We start from the raw sequence: 19,542 nt of genomic DNA on the forward strand, positions 1-19,542 counted from the left end.
ATGCCATATCATCACAACATCAATCAAACGTCTGCTTCGTCAATTAAAAACTATATATATATATGGGCCATATCCATATTTTTCATGTAAAAACCTAAACCCAATTTCAATTATAGCATTGGATCTATATAATTTAATTCTTATTTTGATGTAAATAAAGAATGACAAAAATGTAATAAGTTAAATTGATTTAAAAATATAAATTTAGTACTGTAATAGTAATAATAAAAAATTTAAATTACTACATGAAAAAAATCAAAGTACAAGAACTTAATTGAGTTAAAAATATAACTCTAAAAATGTAATCGAAACAACAAAAAGATCAAATAATCATACAAAAAAATGTAAAAGTAAATTAGCAAAAATATGAATTTGGCCATTGATAAATAACAATAGTCTAATTATAGTTCTTCCTATTCATTTGACTAACTCTTAATATTTTTGTGACTCTTTACTATGAAATAAAAATATTAATTTGGCACTCTAATTTATGAAATTACAGTAAAACTATTGCATCAATTTTTTAAGTGTATGCCATCAAAGAAATACCAATTTTTTAGGTTGTTTTGAATTTATCTGAAGCTTTAAATTTTATCAAATTATCTTCAAACGTTTATGCTACATTCTCTTTGAATTTTAAATTTTAAATTCATTTTTAGTTTTTGTTTTAATAGTCTATTTTTAAAAAATTGAAAACGTGTTCTTTTTATCATTTTAAAAAATTATTTTTTAAAACAAAAAATTGAAAAACGCGTTTACTTTAGAATTTTTAGAAAAAATATTTTATAATATTTTATTCAATAAATTTGATTATTAGATGATAAAATTAACTCTTTTTAATAAAATTTTACTATTAAAATAAAATAATAAATTTGATTAATAAATTACTAACATTGAGTGATCATTTATATTAAATATTATTATACATAATATATATAATAACTTAATAATATATTATATATTATTCTATATTTTTAATTATAATATAGACATACTATATTTTTAAATTTTAAATAAATATATAATTTTATTTTTAAAATTTAAGAAAAATTTCTTTTCTTTTTTTTCCTTCTTTTCTTTTTTTTCATTTTCTTTTTTAAAGCCAAAACATGGAAAATGAATTGTGTTTTCTATGTTTTGGATTTAGAGATTATTTTTGGTTGAAAACAACCAAAATAATATTTTGTTGTTTTGAGTTTTCTTTATAATTTTTTTTTTCAAAAATGTATTGTTAAAAATAATAAAGTAAACGCATTTTTATTGTTTTAGAAAATTAAAAATTAAAATTAACCTGAAAACAATAAAGAGAATGGAGCTTTAATTTTTAAACTAATTATATTCCCTTGAATTTAATAGAACACAATTGATTTGAAAATTAAAGTTCTAGCAAGGCTTTAATAAAATTTGTAAAAATATTATTGAAAACTCAAATTTGACAGTTAAAATAACACTTTATATTAATATATTATAATTATCCAAAATTTGGTATTTCTCGTCGTCATTTACTAACCTATTTGTGGATTATTATGTCAAATTCATATTTTGATATTTTGATTTTATCATTTTTTTATATACTTACTCGATTTTTGTTATATTAATTACACTCCTAAACCTAATTTTCGAGTTAATTTAACCCCAATACTTTGATTTTTTTTTTTTTGTGTGTGTGTCAATTGATTACACCATTAAACCTATATTTTCGAGTCAGTTTAATCATTATAATTTTGTGTAAAAAAAAATAAAATAAGATAATAAAATACATGTCATACTCTATTTATGTCAAAATATAAGGGTTAAATTGACTTAAAAATGCGAATATAGAGATGTAATCAAAATAACAAAAAGTTCAAGTATTATACAAAAAAATGTGAAATAATAGGAGTAAAAATATAAGTTTGATCGGATTATGTAGGTATTGTTTGTTAATTAAGATATAAATCGAAAAAATTAAGATATGAAAAATATTTCAAACTTTTGTCATTTTCATATATTTATTAAACATATCTATTAACCCTAAAAAAAAAAATCACCTGACTTCTTATATGACATTTTTCAGATATGTTCATCTTTCCCTTTCAATTAAATATATCTTAAATTTTACAAATAAGAAAAAATAATGGATATATCTGTTATTGTATTTTTTTTAAAAAAAATTAATATTTTAATAAAATTTTTAAAATATTTTTTAAACTTATTTTAATTATTTTATATATTAATTTAAAAAATATTTTTGGATACAACATTATCTAACTTATTTTAGGAAAAGCTATCAAAAGAATATACTAATGAAATCATGACAGGCAAGAAGCAAGGAGACGTCTAAGATTCAGAGCACAATTTATTGCTAAAGTTGAGGAAACTTTCCCCCTTGAAATTTCAAACTGACCCTTTTCAAGAAACTTGGAAAGGATAACAAAACAGACTTCAAAGGTCACTATCTATTCAGTTCATAACCAGATCACCCAGAAACAAAGAAAAGAAAATTTTGTGGATCAATGTTCTCTTTTAATTTCAACAAATGGGGACACAAGCCGAGCTATACTCCAATGGGGTTTTGCTTCTCTTAAGAATTTGTTCAGAGAAAATAAAAAGAAAATTTGCTTAGTTAGGCTGATTACGGGAATGCGGCTTTCAGAGGAATCCATTAATGAATCTTCATCTATAGCTCATCAACCAAATGGCATGAAAACAAACCAGCAGGCACAAAATACACAAAAATCTATACGTTTGTTCGCCTTGGAGGAGTTTGAACCTTCATAGAGAGATTATATATATATATATATATATATATATTTGAGAGAGAGGGAGAGCTTAACTGATGAAAGGCAAAAGGGTTTCTGTAAATGGATCCTCTGGGGACGAAATCCGACTCATTGTATGAGATGTAGCGCCGGATCCGGGCAGCCTCTCGGATGGAGGCTCGGGCCATTGCCAACCCATTTTCCAGCCTCTCAGCACTGTTATAAACCTTCACAGAAGCAAGAAAAACCCACGAAAAGATTCAAAAGAAGAAGATAGAACAAAACTCTTCGTACTAATAACATCAAACCCATATATATATATATACATAATCGTTTCTGAAGCTATATATATATATATAATCACTCACGTCGCAGTCGCCTCCATTGGAAGGATCTTGAGCTGGTTCAGTACTGGCAGTGGAAGAGAAGGATGAAGAGGAGTTGAAGATGGAGAAGAAGAGAATGTGGAGGAAGAGAGATAGGAAAGAGAATCCAGCCATGGATGAGAGGTTTACGTTGATCTCCTCTTTTGAAGAGAATTTTGAATATACATTTGAGATTGTGTTTCCAAGAATAAGTGATTTGAGTTCTAGAGTTCTAGTGAACTTGTAGAAGCTTGTTTGGTAGGATGGTGAAATTTCATGAAAGATTTTAAAATATTAATTATAGATAGATAAAATTACTTTCGTGTTAAATTAATTGAGTATTGTTTCACTCATAAAAACTAAGATTCATTTGTTTTGAATTTAATTTGTTTGAGCTTGGGCCCGAGTCAAAGTCAAATTAAACCTCGAGTTTATTTATTTAAATAGATAATGTTTTGTTAAAATGAATAAAATAAACTTGTATTAAGATATGGTTGGAATGCTTTTTGAACCAAAATATGAAATGGTTAAAATAAAATTAAAAAGTATTTAAAGATTTTTATTGAACTGTTTGTTAAATTTTTTGAAATATACTAGAAAATAAATGTTTCATTTTTACCAAAATAAATTTATCCAAAAGATAGGAGATATAAATTTTTTTGAAAAAATCCATATAAGAAGTCATATGACTTCTTTTTCAATAGTCACTAAATAAATTTAACAAATATAACAGAAAACATTTTTATTTGAAATGTTAGAAATCATTTCAGACAAAAGTAATTTCCATTGTATTTTTAAACTTATCTGCTAACCCACTGAAAAAAAATCACATGACTTTTTATATGAGATTTTATAAATAAATTTATCTGTAGGGGAGAAATGAAAAATTTATCTGAAATTTTACAAATAAGAAAAAAATAACCTATATACACCTCATCTCATAAAAGTGCAATTCTCAATGCATTTTTAAAAACTTAAAAAATAATTTGATAAAAATTTTATAATAGTTCCGACTTATCTTAATCATTTCATATCTTATCTTGAAAAACATTTTAACCTTTATCTTATCTATTTTAATAAATGTTACGTTAGGATTTTATTGAGTTTGTGTTTGGAGTTTGAGTTTAATTTATTATATTAAATGATTTTTAAATATTTTTTTTCAATAAATTAGTAATGGGTCTTTTTATAAGCTTTAAAAAAATTAAAATTTATTATAAATTCAATTTTAAGCTCATTTATGTATTTTTTTTTCAATAAGTAAAGCTCATTCATGTAAAACATTATAAGGTTATGGTACTTTAGTATATATTTAAAATTTAAATAATATTAATAATATGATGAGAAATCATCAATTGTAAAAAATTAAAAACAAATAATATATTTCAAGATAAGCACTTAAACGAGCCCAAACACCGCATGCAGCCTCAAGCTCAAATCTTATTAATCAAATTGATAAATAATTTTAAATTGAAACAAATATTGAAACGAGTTGGACAAATCTATATTTTTATCCTTATATTTTTTATATTTTTTGTGTGATTATTTAAATTTATTATTATTTTAATTACATCATTATATCTGTATTTTTAAATTAATTTAACTTATATATTTTAGCATTTTTTTTATGTAGCAACTCAAATTTTTTGTTATTTTAATTATATCTTTAGATCTATATTTTCAAATCAATTTAAATCATATACTTTCATATAAATAGGGTATGATGTGTATTTTGTTATCTCACTTTATTTATTTATTTTTTACATATGAAAATACATAATTAAATTAACTTGAAAATGTAAGTTTAGGCGTCTAATTAAAATAACAAAAAAATTAAATTGTTACGTGAAAAAAAAATCAAAGTAGAGATGTTAAATTGACTAAAAAATCAAGTTCAGGGATGTAATCGAAATAATGAGAAGTTCATATAGTCACAGAGAAAAAAATATATATATATATATATGAGAAAAAAGTATAGATTTAGTTAATACTTGTAACATAAACTAACACTTCTCATAATTGTCTTAAGTTTATAGTTTTTATGCTGGTTATAAGGAAATTACAATACTAAATAAGAAGAATTAATTATAAAAAATCATTATTAGTTAAATTCTTTCTAACTATTGCTTAATAATAAAAGATTTGATGATCTTGGAATAATAGAAAACATTTACCAAACTTGGCTAGTATAAGAATTCTAATATCTTGTATTAGGGATGGGCAAACGAACGATTCGATTACTGAATCGATTGAAATTTACTAATTAATTAAATTGAACTTGGAAGTAAAATCGAATTGAACTGATCGATTAACTCATAAAACCAAACTAACTAATAATCAAAAAATTTAACTCAAACGGTATAAATCGAACCAAATCGATTAAATAGAAAAAAAAAAAAACTCTCAAAAAATCAAACTAATCAATAAAAAACACACAAAACTAAAAACAACGATGTCGTTTTATAAATATCAAAACAACATCATTTTAAAGTTCAGTCAGTTCGATTATTTAAATCAAAAAATTGAACCAAAATTTGAATTTTTGAGAAAAATTAATCGAATTGAACCTACAAATTCGGTCGGTTCAATTCAGTTAATTCAAATAAACCTAACTTTTGTTTTCCCTATCTCATTCTATATGAGCATCAATCAAGATACATATTATCACTATAGAAAGTTGCCTTGAGTTGTGTTTGGAGTTACTTTGGATACTTAGATTATAATAGTTTCATCTAAGTTTAGAAATAGGTGTATAAAAAAATAAGGTGAAAGTTTATATATATAGTGAGATTTTGTACATTTTGCATTTATTATACCTATTCACTTTATATTTGTGAATGGCATAATCTCACACTTTAAAATTTACGGTACGTCACACCGTCAAACTGAGTAAACGGACATGTGAGTCGTGGTTTGAAACTTAAGATTTGGTTCCTTAAATAAATAAATAAATTATTTACAGTCGCATAGAAATAAATTCAAATTCACAATTTTATAATAATCTAAATTTTTGAACATGTGCGGTGGATCAACTAAACTACAAGGGTTACATATATCACTAAGGATGGAAAATAAAAAATTTCATCAAGCATAAGAATATGGAGTGAATAAGATGAAGTTGAGGGGCCAAAATTATAATTTCCACTAGGAGGGAAGAATAAAAGGTGGTGAAGAATGAGGAGGATGGAGGAAGAACAAACAAACCAACCAACTTTTGGAAACAATAAATAAGAGCAAAGGGAACAGCTAGAAAGGAAAGAACAGATTACTTGCTTTTCCGATCAAACTCCAACACAGGGACGATCGTTTACTATAAACTAATCAACATCTTCAGATGTTGATTTCATGCACGCAAGAACGAGTCCTCACTTTGCCACCATAACTTACAAATCGAAATTCTGTTCAATCACCGCCCTCCATCTGTTCACCAAAATGGCTAGCCGGACAAGCTCTTGCAATGCTGCCATGGCTGATCATCAGCCATGAACCTGACGTAAGAATTCTGGGTGTCCTGCCTCTCCAATCGGTATAAAACTTCTGGGTTTCTTTCACATTTTCTCGGGAAGCAAGCATGTCTTTCTATGTGGGTCTCTTTACCGGCTTGGCATTGGGCATTGGTTTGATAGTTGGATTTGCTAGGTTCCAGAACTCCCGATCCAAGCGACGTTCTGATTTGGTAGACATCTCATTCATGTTCTTGATACCAATTTGATCATATCATTTTGTTGTAATTCTGCTCAGTTTGCAATTTTTTGGAAATTTTTTTTGTCTGCATTTTGTATCAGGCGACGACTATCGCAGCTTTTGCGCGGATGACAGTTCAAGATTCAAGGAAGCTTCTTCCAGATGAATACTACCCTTCTTGGGTCGTCTTTTCACAGCATCAAAAGGCGAGTTTAAATCTGGAGTTCTCCTTCATTTGATGTAGATATAGCAATATTATGTTTTTTGCGTACATGCTTGCTTATAATTGTCGATCTGTGTCCTTCAATGTGACTGTTGGCCCTGATGTTGTTTCTATTGACAATTTGCAGTTAAATTGGCTTAATGTTCAGCTTGAAAGAATATGGCCATATGTTGACCAGGTAATTCTCTTCTACTTTTTGTTCATCAACTCTGATGGTTTTTATTTCTGGATTAAATCAAGTGATCGTAATAACATTTTGTTCTTCTTTCCTTTCTTGTTTATTCTTTGTCATTTGTAGGCTGCATCAGAGCTTATACGAACTTCTGTCGAGCCAATCCTTGAGCAATATCGACCGGTTATCTTATCTTCTCTCAAGTTTTCAAAGCTGACTCTTGGTACTGTGCCTCCACAATTTACAGGTTGGCTTGGTTGTTCCTGAAATAGGATCTAATATTTTGAAGATTGCTATGCTGATTCCTTGTGATGAGAACAAAAGCGCTCAATTAAAAGCTTCAATTAGAGAATAACTCACCATGCATCTTTTGTTAGCTTTGGCAAAACTGTGAAATTCCAAATAAACATCTATAATATTCTTGGAAAACTTCATCTAGTTCACAGATGAATGCCAGAGTTCCTTCCCACTTGATGCCTTACCACTACACTGTCCGTAATTGTAATGTATTTAAGCTTTTGATCTGCTCAACTTGAAGCCTTTATATTCTTAGGTACTGCTCCGTAACTCAAGTATTGTATTCATGCCTTCTTTAGATTCTAAGGTCTTTGACTTGTACAACAAAAACAACTTCCCAAGCCTTATTCCCTGTAGGCGGGGTTGGTTACATAAATTATAGCTCTCAAATAATCTCTTTCTAAGGTCTTGTAGCATGTCAAAATTATGCTCCCATTGTTTTCTTTATTTCTTTTCCATTTTCTTTGATTTTCTGAACCTATTGATAGTGAGGCAGGGAAATCTTTTTTTCTGAATTTGGCTTTAGGTAAATAGTTGAGGCTCCAGAATCTATCTGAATTGGACAAGTAACTAAATTTATTTTGACAATATGTTCTATCTTCTCTTGGACTATTGTTCTTGTTGACTTTATAGAAGTAATAAGTTCATGCCTTGAACTGATCTCAGAATGAGAAAGCTTGCTAGGAAGAACTATCAATGAGCTAATTTGGAAACGGACTATTGATATGCTCTTGGCTTTGAATAGAGTGACTGCAATTGGTTATCTGATGCATTTTGAAGCAAAGGTGCAGATCATTTTCATTTTTTTGTAGCCTGTTTTAACTGACAGTAATTATTGATGTCTTTTAGGTGTTTCCATTCTTGAAGGTAATGCTAAGGGGATCACAATGGAGTTGGAAGTGCAGTGGGATGGAAACCCCGATATCATACTTGATGTTAGAACCAGAGTTGGTATTGGACTACCTATACAGGTTCTTTTTATTAACTTAATTCTCATCTCAAGAGTAATCTTGTTTCTCCCTAAAGAAACTCCTAGAAACTGTTCTCAGATATTAAATCTTAATATTTTTACCTTCTCATACTTGGTGATAAAGAAAAGGATGAGTATCAGATGGAACAAAATAATGAAAGAGAGCTATTAAAAGGCCGGCATGTCTCTGTTAAAATCAGAGGACAACTTTGCCACCAATATATAATGTTCTGCAGTTACGTCTCATTACTAAAACATAGGGATTTGCTGCCCTTTGAAAAATGCCAGTAAGAAGTAGTCTGGCATTTATTTGTACACTTACCTAAAAACTCCATAAAAGCCAGTGATGAGAAAGCTTTACAGAGTATAGAGCTGCCAGGAAGTTTTCCTGGCATTTTTTTTTTTTTAACTTTTTACTGGGTTTTTTACATACATCGCGAAGTGTAAAATCCCATTGTTTGCTGAATGCTGTTGTTTTTACCACAAACCCCATTTTTGTCTTGTGCATTACTATCATTTTTAAACACCAAATATCTCACAAAAATACGGGTAAATTTTCTGGCATTTAGCAAAAACTGTAAACTTGGTTGATGCCAAGTCACTTCAAGAAAGCCTGCTAATTAATCAAAGAACTATAGAAGCTTGAATTTCCAGCTTGTCTTTCAGTGCCTGAAACATGTGCCATATAATTAATCAAAGAACCAGTCACAAGATTTGAGAGAATCCTTTTTTTAAAACTTGATCTTTGATTATGTGTAACTAAATGTACATTAGTTATTATAGTTGCCAAACTAAAAAACATTCATAATAGGACAATCTTATTAATTATGTTTCAATTAATGTTTGTATTTGCTTTTCTCGTGGGTAGCTTGACAGAGCATGGTGGCTAAAGAAATTAGTAGAAGTCCCAATTTAGGAAATATTTTCCACCATAATATATGGTTATCTTATGATGTGTAACTAGCTGGCTTCAATCAATTATGGCATCCTGCTGGCCGCATCCATTATCTTTTCACCTTGTTGACTTGTCATATAACTTTTCTTGTCCAATTTTTCCCATTGACTATTACCATATTGTGTACAGCAGCTACTATCATATTCAAGGCTTATGCTCTTTTATCTGGCTTGACCATTTGATCTGTCGTGTTGCACTCTGATATGTGGCACTTGACCAGCATTATTAGCATCTGAAATCCTGTTTGCCAGCATTTTGTAATTGTATACAAGGAATGGCATTTCACCCTCTGTTTGTCCGCTGTTTCATTAACATAAATCAGTTCCCATCAAGTGGATGTCAAAGTCGGATTGTTTTGTTCAAAACTGTTACAGACTCGAGTAGTCTGAAGTCCTTGGACTACTTTTGGTATTCCCTAGACATCTTATTATCCTTATTTCCATATGCAGAATTTCATGACATTATCCTCAGATAGATATAAACAACCTCTTGCTGCCTAGCAGTCTGGCTACGCCACTGCCTGCATGATGAAGTTAGGATAGATGGGACCCTGACACAACTGCCTGCAAGCAGGCCAGCTGACATCTTCATTTTTTTCTTCTTAGCTTTTTTAAGGCTGACCAAATTGTTTCTGAAGAGACTACTACTTTTAGTGTCAATGCGACACTTGTTAATACATGGATGTATTGTGTTCACTGAAGTCTATCACTCGCTATGAATTTTTTTCATGCCTTGGTTTCAGAAAGTAATTATGTACTTGGTGATATATGATTGAAATGCTCTCTCTCTTAAGGGTCTATAGGTGCCAGGGAAAACTAGCTTATGAAGAGTTATTGAAAGTTTAATATGAGAAGTCATATCAGTAATTTTCTTGTATGTTCATCCAGGTCAAAAATATTGGATTTACTGGGGTTTTCAGATTAATCTTCAAACCGCTAGTTGATGAATTTCCTTGTTTTGGGGCTGTTTGCTATTCTCTGAGAGAAAAGGTGAGCCTCTCATCTCTTTTTGCTCTTTTTTTTATGTAATTATAACATGATAAAACATTGCAAAACATTATGACGTGCTTTTTAATTCTACCTTTCTGCTTATGATTCAAACTCAGAAAAACCTGGACTTTACACTCAAAGTTATTGGTGGGGATATATCATCAATTCCAGGAATTTCTGATGCTATTGAGGTTTGAGAAACTTTTCCTCTTTGTTTCTTTATTCGTCCATACACACACAATTTGGATTAAATACTCTTTAAAATCATGGCTATTGAGTTTTCTGGTTCACAGGCAAATGTTCACCTGAAATTATGGACTGATGTCCAAACTACCTTCTATATCCAAAAACGAAAAAATAAATAAATAAAAAATAGAGAAAAAGAAATTGCATATCTCTGGTGATTAGTCATTCTTAATTTTCTGTCACTCTCAGATCTTTTTCTATGCTACCCTTAATTTGTATTTTCAGTAAGTTGGTCTGACTCTCCTGGATTAACGCACATGCAAATGTTAATTCAAGTATTATCATAATGCCAACTAAAATAAGTGCCGTGCTGCTTATTAGCTCACTAATGAAATTTTGAGGATAAAAATTGAATTTCCGATTAAAAAATACACCAATGAAACATCAGGAAAAATAGTAGTAATTGTTGATTTTCCAACTACCAGGTTGGATTGCACGCAATGTATGTTTGGAGAGAAAACAAGAGAAGAAACAGCGAAGATAAGTTTACTCTTACCACGCCTGTCAAAGCGCTGGTTGCTATTGTGTAATAATGGTGTTTAGATCTAGGCATGATTATTGGTTACCAACTGCCAGGCCAACTCACCATGTTGACCCTGTTTTGTGTCCTTCCAACCCAAAAAGCATCAATTTCTTTTGCTGAATTCTGGTACTTAAAAAATTACTGTAATTCATTCTTGTTACCTTGTTTAACCTTTGATTTGGCTTTTGGGAAACCTTCTTTTGTTTTTAAAATCATAAATTGTCCTTAGTTGTTTTTCCTAGCACACGTTAAAGAAAAGGCACCTAATGAACTGATTAAGTTAAAAAAAGAACAAGCAGCCAGTGAATGTTTTTAATGATCACATTTCTGGAAGAGATGGAAGTTAAAATTAGTGCATCATTTGCATCTATTTCACTAAAAGGATAGGTCAAACTTAAATGTGCCAAAAAAAAGAAAAAGAAAATCTAGGTTAAACCCTGCGTTAGGAAATCTATCTGCACCATCTTTTTGAGTTAATTATAATACAATGGATTCATGAAACTTCTTTTTTTTTTTTTCTTTGATGCAGGAAACTATACAAGATGCTATTGAAGATTCTATAACATGGCCGGTTCGGAATATTATAGCCATATTACCAGGGGATTACAGGTATACTACTTTGGTTAAGATCCAGTTTGTGCTTGACTAGATGACCTGTTTCTTCATCCTTCTTCCATTCTTTGCTGAAAATTGATTTCAATCCATATCATTATGGAAAATTCCCTTTAAAATTACATGTAATTAACAAGACTAGTCCCTACTTTTGGCCTATAATGATTTGATCTGTTGTCTTCTTATGTATTGGCTTGTTCTTACCATTTTATGTCACATAATTATGAAATTAACAATACTTATTCGTCACATATTGGACACTATAATAGGTAAACATAAATTTCACACAATTCAAAACATGCATACAAGGAAAAATAGAGAGAGTAGTTCATTTATTGTAATATATGGTTCTGAGCAGCAAATACACATCCTCTTCAGGAAACCAAGAAACAATCCCTATCATCATTGCAACTGCTAGTCCCAGATATTGTAAATTTTCAAAAGATTTTTTTTTCCTTAAATTTATTAATCAGAGGGCTTTCAGATGCTCTTTTCATCTGACTTCAAATTTCACGGAGGAGCTATACTATGTTAACTTATTTGCATCTCTCTTTTACATTCAAGATCCATATTCTTGGGCAGGTCCCAACCCAAACTATACTTATATGCTTGATGATCTAGGCTGTAGTTAATGCTTTATACCTTGCTAAAGCACATTCACTGGCAAAACACCCTGGATTTATCTACAAAAAGAATAAAAAAGAAGATTACTCATGTGAAATAATTGGAGTATTGTTTTCAGTGCCTCTGCTTAAAGGCTGTTTAAAAAGAAATTTGCAACTAATAATGCCTATAAGTTGGTTGCTAAGAGAAAATGAGCAATTTGCACCAACTGCTTTATTTTGGGATACAAACTACACTAGCTGGTCTGAGCTTGGCTGACTTGGTTCAAACTTTAGTCAGGTCACTGGTGGGCCATATCTAAAAGGAGTTGTTGAGCTCAAACTTTGAACCTAGCCCAACTTTACTGGCAATATGGTTCCTTGTGAGATTGATTCTAATAAAAGGATCAACTCTTGAATTGTTATTCTATCCATATTTGGTCTACTTTTCTCATTTTACCATTAATCTATGCACATTATAAACTTAATTTAAGAACTGAAGTGGATTTTGGTTTTCAGTTTACTGAATTGCTTCTTGTTGTGAGGTTGTGAATGCCAGAGTTCCATCCCACTTTTTCCATATTAACCAACTGAAGAAAGCATGTATTCTGATTCTAGATAATCTAGCACAAACCCAGCCAGAACAGTCAGGCTCCAGTTAAGAGTTCTAGCCTTGCAGGTTGGAAGAGCAAATTGGTTCAACCTTTAATATCATTGATCTTCCAGCCTGAAAAAGGAAGGGTTCCCATACTCCTTATAGCATTCATTTAAGCCACCAGTACTTGCCTTTTGTATGAAATTAACATGTGGGGCCGCTTGTTATTTCTCCCAGAAATGGTACTGATTCATGTTGTTATTATGCTTTAGTGGCCTAGAGTTAAAGCCTGTTGGAACATTAGAGGTCAAGCTCATAGAAGCCAAGGGTTTGACAAACAAAGACATCATTGGGAAATCAGATCCTTTTGCTGTGCTATTTGTTCGCCCACTGCGTGACAGAATGAGAACTAGCAAAACAATCGTAAGACAGCTCATTTTAGTTATCTTTCATCTCCATTCATTTTGAATTTAATCAATTATAATGTAACCCTGCACTATTGTAGAACAACCAATTGAATCCAATTTGGAATGAGCACTTTGAATTCATTGTTGAAGATACATCCACCCAACACATTACAGTAAGAGTCTTTGATGACGAAGGGGTTCAAGCTGCTGAACTCATTGGCTGTGCTCAATTGGCATTGAAGGACCTCACACCCGGTAAAGTAAAGGATGTGTGGCTGAAACTGGTAAAGGATTTGATGATTCAGAGGGATACTAAAGACAGGGGTCAGGTGCACATGATAACTGAATCTTCTCTAAATACTCTTTTCTATAAATGTATTTCCGTAATATCTTCACTCTGTTATCCTTAAACTGAGAGAAAAGACTAGCATATTTGGTTCAAAGAAAAAGGCCGTTTGTGAGTGAAATTACATGAACTTTGTATCAGGCCCCAAAAAATGGTTGAAATAACAAAGATCCTCCCATTTCAGAGAGATCCCAGGTAGGAAAGGGAATAAAAGAATGCTGCAGCATCACCTTTCATGCGCATGATTTATCCGACCTTTGAAATTTGGACTATTGTCAATGTCAAGAGTATACTTTAACAAAAGGAATGAAAAGATTATCTAAATCCTTTAACTTACAATTTGAAAAGGGATCAAAGAAGAAATCTTCTAACTTTCACCTTATGCAACATATTTTGCATCACCTGTATAGATAAGTTCCTTATTTAGCGTGTGCTGTTATAATCTTTCATTTGGATTCGTGCTTATCACATATAATAAATTTCCATGGGTGGCATTCATATTCAAGGTTAGTTATTTTAAAGTTATATTTCCTTTTCAACTTTCATCTAGGAAACCTTTAAATGCGAAGTCCATATGACATAACAACTTCACACCAGCTGTTGTGCGGTTGTAGAGGCAGCTCTCTCTCATTTCCATAAAAATTCTTTGTTTAACAATAGATCTATGTTGGATGAAATTAATGTAATTATTTATTTACTACACATCCATTTTTCTCAGAAAGACATGGTTCAGTTAACCTCCTGAATTGTTTGTAGCTAATAACAAGAGAGAGTTAATGAATGCCCTATGATTATTCATCTTTAATCCCTATTTTCATCATCAAGACGACATAGTTTTAAACTAATGTCTACATTTCTGAACCCCAAACCATAAAGCTATTCCCATCTTTTTCTCATACATCAGAATTGTTACTATATTTCCCATCTAGTGGATTTAGGATTCTAATTATTGTTGTTGTATCTCCTCTATTTCAAAGTTACAGTTGATTGTCACTGAAATTAAAATTTATTGTCAACTGAGATGTTTTTTCCTGCTAATCTTTTGCTTTTTTTTTATGTGTCTGTAGCATTTCCTTATTCTTGCATGTACTTATTTCCTAAATCGTATTAGAGAGATTGAGTTGTGGAAACAGCCTCTTTTTAGAAAAAAAATAAAAAACAAGAGGAAAGCTGTGTACAACCCGATGCTCACAGAGCAGGGAACCTCATGCACCAACAACACCTTTTTTTAAGTACTTTCCTAAACGGTTATGCAGGCATTGTACTCTTTGTTTCTTGTTTCATTATAATTGCAACATAAATTTTTTCTTATTTATTATGAAAAATGTGATCACCTCTGCCTTGTAGGTGCATTTGGAGCTTTTATATTGTCCTTTTGGCACAGATAGTGCATTGACCAATCCGTTTAACCCAGACTTCCGGTTGACTTCACTGGAGAAGGTCCTAAAATCTGGAATTGATGGAACAGAAGCTGCTGATATTGCAAAATCTGCCATGCAGAAGCGGAAGGATACAATTGTTAGAGGAGTTCTTTCAGTGACAGTAATATCTGCTGAAAATTTGCCTGCTGTGGATATAATGGGAAAATCGGATCCATTTGTCGTACTTATAATGAAGAAATCTGACCAGAAAAACAAGACTCGTGTAAGATTCTTGTTATCTTATTGTAGTTCAACTGCATTTGTTTCTTCAAAGAAAGAATCTTAATAAGATTTAAGAAAGCTGTTAGATTCACTTTGTTAAGCATTGTAGTTTCTATCTCAAGTATGTCTGTAAGTCATTCTTTTGGATTCCTAGCCAAAAGACTCTAGTTCACTTTCTTTGTTTTCAGGTTGTCAACAATTCCTTGAATCCAGTTTGGAACCAGACATTTGACTTCGTTGTCGAGGATGGCTTGCACGATCTACTGATTTTGGAAGTCTGGGATCACGACACATTCGGAAAGGTAATATTCTCTAATTTATCCCTTCAATTTGTTTCTCTTTTGTTGGAAAGGTGGATTTGATCTGGTGTCCTAACACAACTGTTCACCTTTATCTTGTCTTGGGACCAGCTGTAACTAGGAGGAACACCTTAAACACCAAAAGTGTTGAGACTTGAGATAAGATGTGGGAATCACCACTAAGATGGTTTGAACATGTAGAAGAAGACAGATAGAAGCACATGTGAAGCGAGTGAATGAAATGGAGAAATCTTATAGAAACAAAATGAGAGAGACAAGAGAAAATTAGGTGGGAAACCCTTAAACATGACATAAGATATAATGGTCTTCCATGAATAAAACTGGCTGAAAGTCTAGAATTCATGTTGCCAATCCCACCCGATGGGACTAAACCCCACCCTATGGGACCAAGGTTTGTGATTGTTGTTGTCAGTAGCATAAAGGAACCTAATGGATGTTCAGCCCTTCATGGGCCATATGGCTTAGCTTGGCCTTATGCTGGGTCCTCAAGTGGGCCAAACTTTTTCTTCTCTTAATAGAATTCACCATTTTCCAAAATAATCAATTTCTGATGTGGGTGTTTGCAAACTTGTTCTTCAGTTTTACAGTGTTGGATTGTGTTAAACAGATGTGAATATGCTTGTTCTAACGTTGCCTTGCATCATTGTACTATTGTGAGTATATTGCATTTAAACACAAAAAGGCACAGATAAACAATAATAACACTGATTTTTCATGAAAAATATTGATTTCTGAAATGCCAGCGTGCTGTACAGTAGTGTTAGGGTCTGATCACACACAATTTCAGTAAACAGGCTACATCACCCCTTGGGTTACTGATCTCTGGCCCGATCAACTACTAAACTAGGGAGGTCTATTTATTGATGACAACTCTAGTTGGATTAATAGTCCTATGCCTACCACTATCTCCCAGTCACAATCAGATTGGGTTTCATATGAGAGACTCCTATCTGAATCAAACTTGAATTTAAGGAGCTATCTAACACAGAGCTTGAGAACTTAGCTTGTTATTTCAGTCTTCTGAAAACAAAGATATGTTTTGCTACTTGGCTTCACCCTTCCTTTCTTCTCTGTTCTTTCCTTTCTTTTTCTCCCCTACTATTCTGATCTGCTGTGCTTCATCACAAGGTATGCACCTTTACTGAAAAGTTTTTCAACAGTACCGAGCATCATGTTAATTGATTCGTCGCTTAACCTAACTTCGACTTGCTTTGACAGGATAAAATGGGAAGAGTGATCATGACACTCACCAGAGTCATACTAGAAGGAGAATTCACAGAGGCCTTCAACATTCATGGGACTAAATCCGGCATACTAAATTTACATCTCAAGTGGGCTGCACAGCCAATTTTCCGAGATCCTTGATGAATTACAGTTTGGCAGGAACTTTTTCAATCTGAATCTTAAGTTTCGTTGCTAGTTCTTGAGTGAGGAGCACCTGCAAGGAAGGAAAATTCATCAAAATGAGAAAAAAATAAAAATAAACAAGAAGAAAAACAAAATAGCATCTCTCCTCTCTCTCAATCTGTCTCTCCAATGGTAAGGCAAATTCATACCTAGGACACACATTCACATTCATATTCATATTCATATTCACATTCACATATTTGTTTGATATTCTTTAACCTGAGATACAAAGAGGGGTTCATGTTGTTGTGGAGATTGTGGAATTCAGAAACATTGAAGGCCTGATGTTCATCTGCTCTGAGTTGAAAGAAGAAGAAAATTGTGTAATTCTGTAAGCTTTGCCATTCACATTTTCAGTTTGGTTTGGCTTCTGATCTGTAAATGTTGATGGGAATGAAAAGGATAGCTTTTGGAGTATCCTTTGATCTTGTTTGTAGATGAAGAACTTCATCAAAATCAACCTAATCAAGTCCTACTCCATGAAGAGGCTGCTGATGCTTTACTTTTTCTTCTTTGCTTTTCTTTCCTTGCTAGTGTCATATTGATCTACTAATTATATGTCAATATACCAATTATTATCAAATATCGTAGCGTAATTAACAACATATCAAGCATTCACACACGAGTTATAGGCTTGTCTATCATACTCCATGACATATAATGTTATATCAATATTTTTTTTTATCATTTCTTTATTTTCTCTTATTATTATTATTATTATATTGTGAACAAAAAATTATTAGTTAGTAGCCTTTCTCTAGTAAAGGTATGAAGCTTACTCGGGTAAAGGATTAGGTAAGCTAACTAATCAGAAGATTTACACGAGTATAAATTAGGGCAATTGAATAATTGAAAAATAACATCTAAGTAGAAAAATGACTGTACAAGAGAAAGGGTCTATATATCCATCATTGGTGTGCACATCAATTTATATACATATGTTCTATTTCTAGATTAGGAATTTACATTAATGACAATTCTATACAGTAATAGGAAATAACGGGAGTAGAAAACTACTATTTACAATTATAAATATTCTATTTCTTATTCGGTTAATCTGTATTTAGTAACATAGAATAAAAGAGAGAGCTATTGATATGGACAACCAGTGAACAGAACATTCTTGATTTTTCAAATTTATATAAGTAAATACCCACTTTTGATGTTATAAAGTCTTGTCAATTTAGTACATTTCTAAAATACTCTTCATACATCTTGCTTAAAAATAAAAAAATAATTATATTTGAATTCATAATGTTTGAATAATAATAATAATAATTAAATTCTTAAATAATTTTACCACTGTACCAATAATTATTTTAATTACAAATTAAATTATAACTGTTAAATGCCATTAAATTAATTTTTAAATTTTTATTTAAAGTAACAATGACTGCTAATAGTTGGGGGAAACAAATGAAAGACCCAAAAATCCCTTAGTCATTGGCCTAATTGTTTATTTAATTAAGGATTAGCAATTTAATATGGTTTGTGTCCAACCCAAAGTAAAAAGATGCCAAACAAGGCCTAAACCAAATAATGGGTCATGGGTGGGTGAAGAACATTATTGCTTATCCAATCAGCTTTGCACAATTGCATTCAGATGCTTCATTTTATTATTACTTAGTGCTACAATGGAATATTCCCATGGTTCATTCTTTTATATGGCACTCATTCTCAACCGTTCAAAATATCAAACATGAAAGTCAAAATCTTTGGATTCCTAGGAAAACATTATCGAATTTTAAACTAGCATAATCTAATGTAAAATTTTATCCAATTGAACACATCTAATATATTTTTTCACGATAGTAGATCACTATAACTAACTCTGTTGAGTTGATTGTTGTAGAATTTAATAGTTACATCTACTTATTTGATAGTATACTTTAATTCTATATTAAAAAGAAAGGTTAACTCTTTATTGTAAAATGAGTATTGATGTACTGATTTAAAAAAAAAATAATAAATACTACTATTGTATGTTGGGATTATTGATCAACTAATATAAAATAGTATAAATAAATATATTCAATACGACAACATTTCAAGTTTTTATATAAATACCGACGATACAAATTCTTAGTTGCTAGCTATTTGAAATTAAAATATCTAATACTTTAATTTGAATGATGTGAAAAAATTAGCTAGTTTTGAAAAGTAATGCATTACCAATGATTATATTTATTTAGTGTTGTTAAAATTTTAGTAACAAAATTGATGATACTCGAAAGTCAGTATACGAGTTAGGTCTCGTTTGACCTTAATTTGTAAGTTAAGTCTTACTCGATTTCGACTTACAAAATAGGTCATGCTCACCCTCAATATTTTATAATAGGTCTTATGTGACTCAAATTGATGAACTTTCATAGACTTATAAGTAAATGTATCCCATTTAGGATTGGAATTTTACAATTAAGCAATCAATCTAAATTTCAATAAACT

The 19,542-nt window shown here is 31.0% G+C and overlaps 1 protein-coding gene and 1 long non-coding RNA gene across 3 annotated transcripts; one reads left to right on the forward strand and one right to left on the reverse strand.

The window, feature by feature from the left end:
• The first annotated feature begins 6,280 nt into the window (after window positions 1–6,280).
• LOC127813010 (synaptotagmin-4-like) lies at window positions 6,281–17,055 on the forward strand. Of its 2 annotated transcripts, XM_052353665.1 has the most exons (13): window positions 6,281–6,782; window positions 6,892–6,996; window positions 7,141–7,191; window positions 7,312–7,432; window positions 8,332–8,453; window positions 10,295–10,396; window positions 10,513–10,587; window positions 11,695–11,774; window positions 13,247–13,397; window positions 13,480–13,710; window positions 15,075–15,371; window positions 15,559–15,672; window positions 16,909–17,055. In XM_052353665.1, exons 1-13 carry the CDS (start codon window positions 6,678–6,680, stop codon window positions 17,053–17,055), a joined length of 1,701 nt encoding a protein of 566 aa, XP_052209625.1. In that variant the 5' UTR covers window positions 6,281–6,677. The 2 variants fall into 2 exon arrangements, with proteins under 2 accessions (XP_052209625.1, XP_052209626.1); XM_052353666.1 differs by lacking the exons at window positions 6,281–6,782; window positions 6,892–6,996; window positions 7,141–7,191 and adding an exon at window positions 8,149–8,267 and having other exon boundaries at window positions 7,319–7,432; window positions 8,350–8,453.
• On the reverse strand, window positions 16,426–17,456 carry LOC127813011 (uncharacterized). The gene is made up of 3 exons (XR_008026042.1): window positions 17,317–17,456; window positions 16,941–17,128; window positions 16,426–16,831 (listed from the first exon to the last, which is right to left on the reverse strand). It is a non-coding gene; the product is annotated as an uncharacterized LOC127813011 (long non-coding RNA).
• Window positions 17,457–19,542: the final 2,086 nt, after the last annotated feature.

Source organism: Diospyros lotus, chromosome 11 (assembly GCF_014633365.1).
Source record: "Diospyros lotus cultivar Yz01 chromosome 11, ASM1463336v1, whole genome shotgun sequence".
Taxonomy (NCBI): domain Eukaryota; kingdom Viridiplantae; phylum Streptophyta; class Magnoliopsida; order Ericales; family Ebenaceae; genus Diospyros; species Diospyros lotus.

Coding starts and splice junctions, on each gene's coding strand:
- LOC127813010 (XM_052353665.1), top strand. CDS start 6,678: ATGTCTTTCTATGTGGGTCTCTTTACCGGCTTGGCATTGGGCATTGGT. Junction 6,783..6,891: donor CCAAGCGACGTTCTGATTTG/GTAGACATCTCA, acceptor ATTTTGTATCAG/GCGACGACTATCGCAGCTTT. Junction 6,997..7,140: donor TCTTTTCACAGCATCAAAAG/GCGAGTTTAAAT, acceptor GACAATTTGCAG/TTAAATTGGCTTAATGTTCA.